The sequence below is a fragment of the Triturus cristatus genome, chromosome 10, assembly GCF_964204655.1.
Source record: "Triturus cristatus chromosome 10, aTriCri1.1, whole genome shotgun sequence".
Lineage (NCBI taxonomy): Eukaryota > Metazoa > Chordata > Amphibia > Caudata > Salamandridae > Triturus > Triturus cristatus.
In genome coordinates this window covers 1119457392-1119472246 of record NC_140593.1, presented here as the reverse complement: position 1 = coordinate 1119472246, position 14855 = coordinate 1119457392, and the positions used below count along the sequence as shown (strand labels likewise).

General features: G+C 47.2%; 1 protein-coding gene across 1 annotated transcript in view; it reads right to left on the bottom strand.

Moving 5' to 3' along the window:
- LOC146796670 (uncharacterized) overlaps positions 1-14855 on the bottom strand; it is a 440337-nt gene that overhangs the window by 387066 nt on the left and 38416 nt on the right. Inside the window, exon 2 of the mRNA XM_085629345.1 lies at positions 6719-7232. Within this exon, the coding sequence (XP_085485471.1) occupies positions 6719-7217 (499 nt within the window). The 5' untranslated portion in view covers positions 7218-7232. The remainder of the gene's footprint in view (positions 1-6718; positions 7233-14855) is intronic.

Genomic DNA, 14855 nt, shown 5'->3' with positions numbered 1-14855 from the left:
AATCTCCTGTCTCACAGCTGAGCCGCATAGAAGAGCAGATGCTGCTGAAAACCATTCCCACTGGAACAACCTCCGCCTTGTGGGCATTCTAGAAAAGGTAAAACCTGATCAGGTGGTGACCTTTATAGAAACTTGGGTCAAGTCGTGGATGCCAACGGACATCCTCAACATGGTTCGTGGTGGCGAAGGCTCATTGCAGGAGCGCAACCCGACCGCCTCCTGGAGCTCCGCACAGGCCCATCATAGCGCGCATCCTCAACATTAAAGACAGAGATGCCATTCTACAGGAAGCGTGCTCCCAAACCAATCTCTCTTACCAAGGGAATAAAGTTATTATCTTTCCAGATTACACCAAGAGGTACAAGTGCAACGGAGATCCTACACTGCAGTCAAACAGAAGCTGCGTGCCCTCAATCTTTCATACCGGCTCCTGTTTCCGGCTTGCCTCAGGGTAATTTGCAACAACAAAAGCCTCTGCTTTGATTCCCCGGTGGCGGAGTGGACTTGGGCCACAGAGGAACGCCTCCTGACTGGACTCAGCAGGAGCCCCTCCTTCCCCACACAGGGGCAGTCCAACACCGCAGCGGGACAACCGCCGACGTACTCCGTCCCCGCAGGGACGCACTGTAAGCAGGAAGAAATCCTCATCACCTGGGGTGACCATGAGAAGCACATCTGGCTCCCAGCGGAGACGAGACCACGAGCTCCATTGCAGGAGCGAGAACCAGGTGCGGAGATGCCCCGGACCAGATCTCCGACGCCAGTGATCGGAGAAATTAGAGACTCTGACCTCTCACACAGCCCAACATGAACAGTGGCGCCTGAAGGTAGCAGTTGCTGCCAGGTGATGGCCTCAATGGCCACAAACACTTCCGGACTCCTGAACATTTACACATCAGTCGACAAGGAGGGATCCACCACTCGGTACTCAAATTGCAATGTTTGAACTTGTTTAAGATCTCCTTTTCAGGCCGACAGATGCTTGAAGAGACTAAGTATGGGCAGGGGGGGGGCAGGTTGTGGGGGGGGGGGGGGTGTCTGGAGTTTTAGTTGCTTGTTCTTGTTTTCTCTCTTCTGGTTGATCGAGATACACAACATGACATGCCTACACCACTCACACGCTGGCATTGTATCAGTGGCACCTCAATACTCCATACCAATTGATATAACAGTGGTTGGGGGTGACTTTAATGCAGTAATGAACCCAGGATGGGACGACTCTGGCGTCCCCTCCCCACAGCGGCTATTGTATGCCAAGAAGCTCACAAAATGGGCTTTTCACCTGGGATAATGCGATGTCTGGAGAGTATGGAACCCACTCCTCTGCCAGTAAACGAATACATCTGCAGCCCACCATACCCATTCACACATCGATTTAAATTAATGTTCATGCCCGCCGCCGACTGTCATCAGATCGCGATCGTCCATACACTTGCCTGAAAACTCTGACCACTGACCACTACTTCTGGACGTAGGGAAGACGTTCCTGCGCTCCTCACCCCATCTGGCGACTTAATGCCAAGTTCCTACAGCACAGACTGTCAAAAAGAAATATAAGAGGAGCTTAAGTAATATTTCCATCAGAACGAGGGATCAGTCACCTCCCCAGGTACGCTCTGGGCGGCCGGTAAGGCGACAGTCCGAGGCTTTGCCAAAGGAAATATTAAAAAGACACACCAGGCCCGAGATGACAGTCTCTTCCAATTGGAGGCCCGTGCAGCCCAGTTGGAACAAGCTGGGAACACACTGCAGGAGGTAATGATGCCCACCAGCTAGATCTCATTCGCAAGGAAATCCATCACATCTCCTTAGAATCGGCCAAACAAATGTGGAGGTCCTCCACAGCCCGGGTATACGGATGGGGAGAACAAAAAAATGGTAAGCTTCTCTACTGGCTAGCATCCCACCCTCTAGCTAATAGGATTATTCCTGAAATAGTAGACGCGGACAGTAACATGCAACAGGCGTCGGAGGCGGTCGCCCAGACATTTGAGTCTTACTACAAACATCTATTCCAGCGCGCGGAACTCTGGCACAAATCCTAGGTCAGACTTCCAGCGAGACTTCCACTCCCGAGGTTGTCCGAGACGGATACTCAATTGCTGGACCAGCTTCTCACGCGAGAAGAGATAAGCCAGGTCATCTCAAAGCTGGCCACGGGTAAGACTCCAGGCCCCGATGGCTACCCAGTGGAGTACTACTTGGCATTCACAGAGCTTTTTTGACACCACACCCTCAAGCATTATATATGGAGGCTGTGGAGAGGGGAGGCTTCCCGCAAGACATTGACGTGGCAACAATCATGGTCATCCCTAAAACAGCCTCTCCCCCCCCCCCCCCCCCCCCCCCCCCCCTGTGCTCGGCCTACAGTCCGATTTGTCTTATCAATACCGTAATAAAACTATATGTACTATTCTTGTGACCCACCTTAGGAGGGTAATCACGTCCCTAATACACCCTGATCAGTGCGGGTTCATGCCCAACCGTAGCACGAGACTGCATGTGGCCTTGGCTCACCGCCAACTCCTCTGACATACTTGACCTCTTATTAATAGACTTCGAGAATGCCTTTGGTACGGTGAAGTGGGGCTTCTAGGAAGCCATACTGATCCATGCGGGCTTCGGCCCGTACTTCAGAGGACACATGAAGGTGTTATCTTCCAATCCATCGACCCGGGTCCTAACCAACAGGGTCCTGTCGGAAGGATTCCACATAAGCCGTGGAATGAGGCAGGGCTGTCCCCTCAACCCCTTACTTTTTGCGCTAGCTATAGAACCTTTGGCCTGACTCATTAGATGAAACACTCAAATCCAGGGATGGCGATGGAGCACGCCCCACAAAGAACTCATTGCCCAATACACGGATGACTAACTCCTATTCATGGCAGACCCCGCTCGCACAGCCCCCGTTGCATGCAAATCCTCAAACTATTCGATGAAGCTTCTGGACTGAAAATTAGCCCTGTCAAATCCAAATGACACATTTCCCGGGAATGCAAAAAAACATTCCCATCAGGCGTCTGAGCTTTTGCTACCTGGGGATCTGGGTGGCAACACACCCGAACTAACCTGATCCCTTAACCTGGACCCACTGCTTAAAAAAGCCAAGGAGGATCTGCAGAAGTGGCAAACCCTCCCTTTGAACTCGATGGGGAAAAAATTAAACTGCATTAGATGATGATACTTGCCCGCTTCCTATACAGTTTGCAGAATATACAGATCCATCTCCCACTGCACTGGTCCTCGCCCTGGATACATCGACCTTGTTCCTTGGGAGGGGTGCTCGAGACCACAATTGGCGCTGGCCCACTGCCGAATAGCTCCATATGATGGGGGCATGGGAATGACCAACCTCTACTCTATTATAAAGCCACACGCCTCTTGGTGATCAACGATTAGTTTTCAGGGGAGTGGGCGGACCCGGCATACCAACTAGAGTTTTAAGACATAGGAGTACCGCAGATCCAAGCAATGCTTTATGGCTTGCCAATCCCTCACCATATCCCTGCAGTCATCAGATCAGTCATCTAAGTTTGGCGCTCTGCTATACCCGCTGGGAGGCTAAAATCTGCAAACATTCTTGTGGCAGGGCATGTGGGTGAGAGAAGTGGCGCGGTTGGAAGGATTCCAGAAATGGGACCTTATCGGTATCACCCAAATCGGAGATGTCTGGAGAGGAGGCCAACTCGAAATATTTCAGGACCTGCAACACAAATACTCCCTTAACATCACGCAATTTCACAAATACCTGCAGCAGACAGGCGCTTATGGCACACATACCCAAGGACAGTCCCTTAGAAGCGAAAATACTTATAGGGGAGCTGGAAAAGGGAGGGTTCTCCCAGATCTAAATCCCTCATCAATAACTCCCCCACAACGCTGGACCACACGCGGACCCAAGGGAACGATGGTTTGGTCCTATGGAAGACGTTAACTTAACCTTATGGCTCCCCGGGGGACCACCATTTCGGCCAGACTGATAATGATCTAACTCTACTATCTCCATTGTGCATATCTCACCCCTGCCAGGTTACATAGAGCAGGATGTCTACCAATCCAGAGATGCCCACGATGTATGGAGGAGCCCGCAGACTTATCATATGACCTGGTCCTGCGCCTTCAAATTGAAATACTGGGCGGAACTGAGTGGGGTACTGGGATTGGAGGTTCCAAGCATGCCTCAGGTCCTGATCCTGGAGGGTATAGGAGGCTCAAGGGCAGACAAAGCATTTCTGTGTACAGTCTTCGTGGCGGCCAAAATGGACATAGCGATTAAATGGATGACCCCCACCCCCACCCCACGATCACCCAATGGAGAAAGGGCTTGGATTGGTGCACCACACAGGAACAACCAGTATACATAGCTCAGGGATGTCCAACTAAGTACAAACGAGTGTGGGGCAAATGGTTGGGACTGCTGGAATGAAAAGGCGCGGATATGGGGAAGTTACAAATCTTGATTCTCTGACTGTGAATGTGAATCTATAAGTCTTAAACACGCGGGCAGCCCGACATATCCAGTGTGGTCCGTCTCAAGCAGAAGTGACCTATTAACATGAACTGAGTCATGTCTGATCTTTGTTAGTCAAAACCCAATAAAATAGGAGTATCAAAAAAATATTTAGGGTGAAGTTCACAAAACTATTTGTTAGATAGTGTGTTTTTAAAGGGAAGATTTAGTGGGAGAGTACAAGAAATATGGATGTTGAATTATTTTGGGGCGAGAAGGCTCTGCATTTTTGTCCAATTGAAATGTATTGTAGAGAATGCCTGGTTTTGAGACTTACTATACATAATTTGTTTGCTGGGGCACACTCATTTTAAGAACTGCATTGAGTTCCAAGTTATTTCGCCAGGTGAAAAATATTGACCCTGTGCTGAGATTCGAAAAACGATGTGTAAGGGAAATTGGTTACCTCACATGATTATCTCCTGGGAACAATGACAGGTGTTCCAGACGTTAAAATGAGGACATTCTTTCTTTAAATTCTCAAATATCTTCTTCATCCATGTTAGAATGAAGTCTGAAAGGCCGAGCGAAAAATTCTCCAGGTACATCGATTCTCCAGAGGTCTACTCTAACACAGATTTTTTATTGAACTATATAGCTAACATTCTATATTCATAACAAAGTGGATGCCATGATGTTGAATGTTCAGTTGAAAGCCTTTCCTCTAGGCCAGTCTGAAGTAAACAAGTTTTGAGGTGTTGCTGCAGATATGAAAATAGCTTGGACAAAAGGTATGGATATTTTGTTAGTAATTTGTTCCATAAGATATTTTAAAGAGCTAAAATACTTAATGACAGAGATCCCTACCTATTATCAGCTGTCCTTTTCAACATCTGTTTTCTCAGACTATTCATCCTCTCGCGCTTAATACCTCCTCAATTTTAAAATAGCAACATTTCAGTAGAAACATGGTTTTTAATCTTCCTTTTAAGTGTCGGACAGTAGATGCTTAAAGGTGCACAAAGCTATTTGCAGACTGATCTCATATTTAAAATGAATTGACCTGTGTTGCTCGCAGTTGTGAGACCCTTTTAAGTTGTTTAGACATTTCATTTTTCTTTTTACTCCCCCCCCCCCACACTTTTGTCTCCCTGATTGAGCATGCAGTGGCTTCAAAATAAGTGCTATTGTTAGTTAAATATAGGGAAATGATTAAACCCATTAAAAACAGAAATATTTACTGTCTATAGAATATTGCACTGTATGCTTTTTAGGAGACTACACTCAAAGGTAATTATTTCTAAATCAGTGATGCAAGCTAGGCAGAAAAATGAAACTACTTTTTAAAAACAAAATACAGTAAAAAAAAAAAAAATTGTAAACACGGATTGGAAGCCTTTAAAAAAATATAATACAAACTCAAAGAAATGCTTTTGGGCATCGTTTACTTCAGGAACTTGTAGTAGCCAACATAAGAACCATTTTCATGTACATATATTGATCCTTCTGCACAGGCAAGTGAAGGAGTCTAAAGCTGCCTTCTACAGCAGCATGTATCCCCGTGCAGGCACATTCTGTGAGGTAGGTGAACATTCTGTTACTTTATTAGCTCTGTCATCTTTATGGGCAGCTGTAATTGGAAGAAGGCGTAGTGATATGTGGAAACTGTAACAAAGCTTGTCTAAGAGACTGGCTAATGGTCTAGATACTGAACAGCTAGGCACCAATAAAAATGCAGCATGTTTGGTAGTGATAGTTGCCAGATTTGCAAAATAGATGAATAATTTAGAAGAAAGCTCCATGCAAATTAGTATCCTAAATATGCAAACAAAATGATCATTGATTTACGACAATGTCTAATAGCATCAGTCTATCCAGATTGTTCTTTAGTACGGGCAAGGAAAGTATAGTAAAATATATGCTATAAGAAAATGCATGTAGAAGGGTAACCTAGTTTAACACAACATTGTTTAAGAGCCTTTTCTAGATTCAGGAAAACTAATCTACATATTGGTCCTAGTAGAACTGTATTTAAATAAAAAACAGTAGGCTTACTTATTACATTTATTTACCACTGACCGACCAGAAGAGGCAAGAGCATTAACTACCCAGGTGTAAATATTTATAATGGAGTGTATGTTTTGATTGCCTATTGGATTCTAACACAAATACATGGTGGCTAGTAGTTTCAGCGCCACACTGCTAATTAATACTAGAATATTACCACGGAATCGTGATTGCTGAAAATGACAAATCGTTGTCACTTACCACAGGATTCCTCTATTATTAGTACCGAATTTCCAAGTCCAAGTGAGCAGTCGGCTTCATCATCGTCACTAATAACGATCACACTCTCCTGCGTACTGACTGAAATGGGTCTTAAGCAGTCTCCATCAAGAGCTTCTGCAGCTTCGGCACTCTCGTCAGCAGCTTTTGAGCACATGGGAATCTCATTTTCAGAGTTCGTAGGAGCCCCCGCAGTTGTGCCACCCTCTTCGCATTGCTTAGCAGGAGCTTCCACTGTTGTGCCACCCTCTCTACAGTTCTCGGCAAGTGAGTCAATAGTTGTGGTACTCTCAGAAGGGTCCTTGGCAGGAGCTTCCACACTTATGAACCTCTCTTCAGAGTCCTCAGCAGGAGCTTCTGCTGCTATTCCACTTTCTTCTGCAACATCAACAGGAATTCCAACATCCGTGTCACTTACTTCCGATGCCGCTACCTTTTTAGTACCAGCAGGGAGAGCAGCCCTTTTAGCTCGAGTCTTCATTCTTGCTGTAGGAAGCTAAAACATAATGCACGAGAAATGTTACATTAATACAGGGAAACAAATGAAAGCAGTAATTTCACAATTCAGTGAGAGTGGGCAATACTACACAAATGGGACTTGCTGCAAGAGCCATCATGGGAACAACAAAAAATGCACTGCTCACTGAGATCAAAAATTTAAAAATAATTTGACAAGGGAAATATCCCACTGCATAAGTTCCCTTGTCACATGTGGGCTCTAGTGCTGCGTTAGGTAAGTGTGGCTCTGTCTCCAGACATCTCAAACAAAAAGAACATGATAGACGGAGTGCTGAAACTTTTCAGACACTCACCCCCCCAGTCACAGATCTGGGTTGAATCCATCATCGTTATTTAGCTCACTTCGCTGCCTCAGTTCAGACCCAGCAATATGCAAATCAGTCTTGACACTGTGCCTCATGGGAACAGTCCAGCCCAAACTGCCAAGCTCCGGAAACAAGCATCCTGGGACCGGTTTTGGGGTAACACCCCTCATCAGCCAGGCTAGCTTGAATCCAGTAGCAAAGTGAGCAAGGGACCCACGTCTGGGCATACCCTGCCATCTTAGGGCAAACAAAGCAAACCCAAGGAGATGATGTAAGGAGTGCTGAAACTCTTCAAACACTCATCACCAGTCACAGATCTGAGTTGAATCCATCATCGATCTTTAGCTCACTTCACCACCCAAGTTCTGGCCCAGCCATATGCAAATCAGTCTTGATCCTGTGCCTCATGGGAACAGTCCAGCCCGAACTGCCAAGCCCGGTCTTCCCTGGACCGAAAAAAAGCATCCTGGGACCTGTTTTGGGCTAACACCGCTCATCAGTTAGGCTAGCTTGAATACAGTGGCAAAGTAAGCAAGGGACACACGGGGTGGCGAAGTGAGCTCAAAAACAATAATGGATTCAACCCAGATCTGTGACGGGGGTGATTATCTGAAAGGTTTCAGCGCTCCGACCATCATCTGCTTGTGTTTGCTCAGTCTCCAGACATCTACATTAAAGTGTACAACATTTTCTGGTTTACCACTGGTGGTATTAATTACTGATAATCAAGCCACCAACAGAAGCGGAATGCTGTTCAAGACAACAAGCAGTGCACCAACCCCCTGCGGGACTCACCTATTCCTCACTTCACAGAAAAGTGTAATGCCATCAACCTCTTCTTTAGTAAAACTACAGATGATCCGACACGACACCGACAATACTAAGCCTGCTTCATCCCTCACACCCACTCCTACCCGTAGATTCCAGCAATGTTCGGCATCCAAAGCCCCATCTCTCTTAGATATGGCAGACCTACTCAACTCCATCAAAGCCTCTTCTTATGAAGATGATGTCTTACCATCCTCCTTCATCAAAGCACTCTCTAGGAATACTCTCCTACCCCTACTTTCCATTGTCAATGGTTTCCATACTAAAGGCATCTTCCCAGAAGCTCTCAAGACTGGCCAGTTTCTCCAACTCCTGAAGAAACCTACAACAGAACCCAATAACTTCTTTAACTACTGGTCCATCACTCTCGTACCATTCATCTGCAAGATCACTGAAAAAGCGGTCTATGTTCAAATCCAATATTACATCAATGCTAACCATCTCCGGCATGAGTAAATCTGGCTTCAGATCCAGCTACAACACAGAGACTGCCTCCTTACACATTGCAGGCGATGTCCTCTTGACCACAGATGAAGAGGACCTCTGCCTCATGATATTGCTGGACCTCTCAGCTGCCTTCGATAGAGCAAACAAACCCACCCTCATATGTATCCACGAGTTGAGAATGGGATTCACTGGCTCCTCTCCTACCTTTCCAATCAAACACTAGTTTGTTCACATGGGTACCTCTAGGCCACAGAAGATCTCTAGGACGTGGAGTCCCCCAGGGTTCCATACCGTATGCTGTTATCTTCAACTTTTACATGGAAGCCGCCTTGTGCTGTACTCGGAGAACAGCATCAAGATTCACCAATATACCGATGATAGACATACAAACACTGCTTTCACATTATCCAGACCTGGATGTTAAGCACCTACGTGGAGCTCAATCCAACCAGGACTGAATTGTTATTAGCTGCCAAGAATACCAAACAAGATACAGTACAAAACTGGATTAATGAAATTAATCTTGATGGTATCAAACCTCAACACTTTCTTCCTGAAAGTAACTTCAAAACTACTTTGAAGCCCTTGAACTCACTAATGTGGATGGTGGTAATGCCATGCTCTGTTGCCTCCAAAACACCACACTGTCACCTTGAAGAGGTATCCTACATGCTGCAGCACTGCTCATCCAGGGCCTGAAGAAACATTATCACATCACCCCATCCCGATAAAACTACACTGGCTCCCCTTGCCAGCCCCTACCATCTTCAAAACCAGCTGTGTCAGTTACAAAGCAATCACAACCAGCATCCTGACTTATCTTTCAAACAAACTCACCATTTCTGGTGGCTCGATACGCCTGCAACCAAGGTGTAGAAAAGAAAAACCAAGACAGACCGTTTACATCTATACACCCAGGATCTATTTTAGAAAAACATACTGTATCCATCAGGACGTCCTAACCCTGCTCCAATTTAGGAAAGAGTTCAAACGTCACCTCTTTAAAAAAAAAAACCAGATCGCAGTGCATTAACTATCCACAACTCTGCTTCCTCTGTTGTAACTGGCTAGCTTTAAGCTCACCTTTTACTAAATACACATTTTTGCTAGGTTAATGCTAAAGAAATAAAATAAATATATATTAATACATACACGCAAAAAAGCTCTCAGGTTGATCAACCGCAAGTAAAAATATAACCAGCAACTGAGGGGCCAAGAGAGGAAAATGACCAAACTCACAAAACTGCAATATCCCTACTCCCACTGGTGTAAACTACCAAAACAAAACCTCTAAAAAAAAAAAAAAAAAAAAATATAAGTAACATGTTGTTAAAACATAGACACATACTAATACCACAGTATGAGATTGCAGTTCTTTGAAAAGTAAACTTAGAAGATCTCAAGGAGCAAAATTCTGCAGACCCATCATAATCAGAAAGCTAATGACCCAAAATCTGGACCTGAACACCTACTAACGCCTATTGCACAATCTTATAATTGCCTCAAAGAGACATCAAGGACTTGATAGAAACAATAGGAAGAAAGGAAATGGAGCACCACTGTCTAGAACTAGACCTAAAACTCTGAAGATTTACTAAACAGGGTTCAACTACAGCTTTGGAGCATGCTAACAGAACTGGACCGCTTTACTAAAAAAAACAACTGGAGTATAAAGATGAAAAATGCAAGAATCACACTTCTTGGAAACCTTTAAGCTTAAAAAGGAGCAGAGCACGAAATAAAGCCTCACTGGACCCGAAAATACCTGACCAAAGTGGTCAGACACAGAACTTAAATAGACGTTGGGAAAATGGAAGCAGCAGGGTATAGAGTGGCTAGTGAAACTCCCTCTTCTGAGCCTGGCAGCACAAAAGGATCGGGTTGCCTTGGCTACTAACGTCGTTGGACTGGACAAGGCTTCAGTAAATTCCGAATCAAGTGATCCCACTGGAGAGCAAAAGCAGTTGGAGGGCAAATAAGTGGTTAAAAAGACAGTTGCTGGTCGAGGAATACCACTGTAAGCTAGCCAACTAGCTGATGAAGAGTTCTAGTTCTCTTCATACCTGCTCGTCCACTCTAATATGCTCAAACTGAATACATACAAGAAGGAAGTATAGATTTTTGGAGCAGGCTCTCTTTGGAACCCCACCAAAAGGCCTTGTGATCAGGGAAATGCCCAGATAACTGTAAGAATGGTGAAAAATGTTTGGATTCCAAGGAGAGTTCTTTATACCACTTGAATCCCCAGTCAATGCAGTGATAACCGTAGGCAGTTTACGGCTGAAACTTCAAAGGAAAAGTCCAAGACTAATTCCTCAAGAATTTTTCTCCATAGTGGTCGCTGCTGTGGAATCAGACAATGAACTCAGATGGATGGCATCCTTCCTCACGGGATGCACCCAGAGTGCCCACCTCCCTCCCCTCTCCTCACAACCCAAGCACCCCATCACGGAGTACCTTAAGGCTCATCCCTTAGCCCAACCCTCTTCAACATGTACATGACACCACTCGCAGACATAGTCAGATCGCACAACGTCAACATCATATCCGACGCCAACACACAGCTCATCCTCCTCTCTCTCTCAGCAGATCCCACTTCGACGAAGACCAACTTCCATAACTGCATGAAGAACGTTGCAACATGGATGAAAGATAACTGCCTGAAACTTAACATGGACGTTCTGATATTCAGCAGACGCTGCTCTTTAAAACGATTGACGGCCAGCGGAGCTCGGACCTATCCCCATGCTGAAAGACCACGCACGCAACCTCAGCATCATGGACATCGAATTCTCTATGAAACACCAGGTCCATAACATCTCCTCAGCATGCTTCCACACGATCTGCATGCTCCACAAAATCTTCAGATGGCTCCCCATCAGCACAAGGAAAACTGTGATTCAGGCCCCCCATTACCATCCTGATCTAATACGGCAAGACACACTATCCGGCACCATTACCGAACTCAAGCAAAGACTCAAGAATGCAGCAGCCAGACTGATTCTGAACCTGCCCAAGAGGACACATCACCCAGCACATAAAAGACCTCCACTGGCTCCCCATCCAGAAGAGATGCCATTTCAAGCTCCTTACCCATGCCTACACAGCCCTTCACAACGAAGGACCAGCCTACATGAACCACGCCTGATCATCCACTCACCTACCATAAACCTCTGCTCCGCACACCTCGCCCTCGCTCAGACACCATGTATCTGCTGCAACCGCTCCTTCTCCCACCTCGCCGCCAAACCCTTGAACCACCCTCCCTCTTCACCTCTGCACGTCACCCTCGCTGACCCACTTCAGGAAGGGACTAGAGACCTGGCTCTTTGACTGATACCTGCAATACAGCGCCTGGATACCCTCCCTATCCCTCCCCCAGGGAGATTAGCCGCGTTATACAAATATTACTCAATTGTTTGACTGCTTGTGTTTCCTCAAGCTTCGACTATGCAGGGCGTGGTTTGCCGAGCTGCAGAATGGCCGCTCTGTAAGCGAGCTCTGACGGCCGAGGAATAATCCTTCGATTATCCGTGCAGAAGGGGAGCCAATGTAGGGCTGAAATCAGCGCACTGGCAGCGGAGTCCTTCCTGAACTGAGAGCTGTACTTTACATCTGCGGGCCCCGATCTGTGCTGTGTGACCCGATGCAAGGCGGCCGGCCGCGGAGGCAGGTCCAGACGCTGTGTGGGCAGGCGGCACCTGTAAATCAAGCCCGCAGCTTCTGGCACGGTGCAGGCCTCAGCCGCGAGCGCAGGGGTGACTTCTCGCACCCTGGTGACCCTCGGAGCGGCGCTGGACACGGCTGTGGTGCTGCGCGACCCTGCTGCACACCTCCATACTCCTGCCCTGAACTTTGAAGGTGAGGCGAGACGCGGAGGGAACAGTGAAACGCCCCGTGGATATTGGCGCCATCTTTGAGACCACACTGCATGCGAGTCTGACACAGCTCTCCCAGGTGGCATCTGCACCGTCTGAGGTTGCTCTTCACACAATAGCGAGATGACAACCTCTCCCCACACTGATGTCAACCCTGCTGGGCTTGTGTCTTACTCCTGGCTCTGAGATGCTCGTTGGATGAGCCCTGCATATCTGAACCCCGTGCGGTGGCGATTTTGTGCATGATACACGTATAGAGGAGTGTTGTGAGGGCGAGACTGGGGTACGCCGATAGCGCCAAGAAGAAACTCACGTGCCCTGGCTGAGATTTGAATCGCGATAACGTCCTGGAACTTTGCGGCGGAGTGGCACACACTTGAGGGGTGGCGGCGTTCCACACGGGGATGTTTGAATGTTGCTGTTGGGAGCGGCGCACCCCCTCGCTTCCCTGGAACCTGTGACTGTGCTTCGACCCACGATCCTTTGAGAGCGGCTGAACGGTGTGTGAGAAGGGGAGGTGAGGGCGTGCCCTGCACCTCAGTGGACAAAGAGGCTCTGTTGCTGCGATGGGGGATGAAGATACGTACCATGGGAAAACAAGACACCAAGCAGCCAAAGTTAAACTTTGATCAACGGAGGATGACTCGACGAATCAGACCCGGAGACCGGCGCAGGGATGTCTGCTGAGTTGCAGACGGATGATCAAGGCGAAGACCTCCGGACACTCATGCTTGAAATGCGATCAAGCCTCCGGAACAGCGACACCAAAATTGACGCACTCACTACACAACTGGAATCAGTCAAGTCCCAGGTAGGAACTCACGAGCATAGACTAGACCTGCTTGAAAACGAACAATCTGACTTCCATGAATTCCAGCAGATGGATAAAATATTGGGACTAATACGCACCAAGAACGAGGATTTAGAGGCGAGGTCCCACCGTAACAACCTACGCATCACAGGCATACCGGAGACCACAGCCATTGCAAAGATGGAGCAGTACGTGGCTGATTTACTACGGAAACTGTTTGATGCTCACCTCTCCCCAGTTTTTGCGGTGCAAAGAGCCCATCGCACCCCGACCCATCCTAGCACGAATCCTCAACTACCAGGACCGAGACTTGATATTGGGCCAGGCGCATGAGATGGGGAAAATCACTCACAAGGGAAATCAGATATCCTTCTATCCCGACTTTACACCAGCGGTGCAGACGGTGAGACGTGAGTTCCTGCCTGCAATGTGGATCCTTATGCAGGCCCAAGTCCCCTATTCACGGTCGTATCCCGCCAAACTTAAGGTTACACAAGATGGTTCTACCCACTTTTTTACCGATTCCAAGTCCGCGCTCAAGTTTGCCAAACACATAGGGGGAGTAAGCAGGCATGGCTCCAGATCGGCAGATTCAGCGGAAACCCAGTTAAGTGATAATGACAGAGGGCATTCCACACTTAACACATTCCTGGTTCTAGATGCTACGCATGGTTTGTGCTTGGAGCCCTATCTGCCATTCTATTTTCTGATGGCCACTGCTGGTTATAACCTATAATGTGGAGTTCACATTTGTTACTTCCTAGCTGGTTTACCCTAAAATGGGTGGGCGGCACCTGCTTGGGGGGGGGGGGGGGGATTGTGGATGTCTAAGCTATTTCTTGGAGAGATATTGCAATAAGGCGGCCATGGGATTGCCATGCTGGGATGTGGTAACTGTTAGGACCATAAGTGGGCCTGTATGCAGGATGCATGCTATCTTACTATCCTATTATGCTCTTGACTTGGCTCTCTGCAGTATCTTGGCCACCCTGCCATGCTAGGGAAGGATGCCGGCGTTCCCGCATCCCCATGGGAGGTTTCCCAGGTATTCCATGTTTTTTTTATTTGTTTATGGGAGGGTTCTCTACAACCGGATTGGGGGGTTAAAGTGGGTGGAGGGTGGGAGTTGTTGTTCTGCTTTTAGCCAGTGTACGTGTATGCTTTTTGTCTGATTGCACAGTTTGATTTAGGAAGATACTGCGCTGCCCTTGTTCCCATCCTCTCTTGCATTTTGTACAGTTTGAAACCACACCAACAACCTGAATTTCTCACATGGAACATTAAGGGATTGAACGACGACAGGAAGTCCAGGCTCGTACTTGCTGACCAAA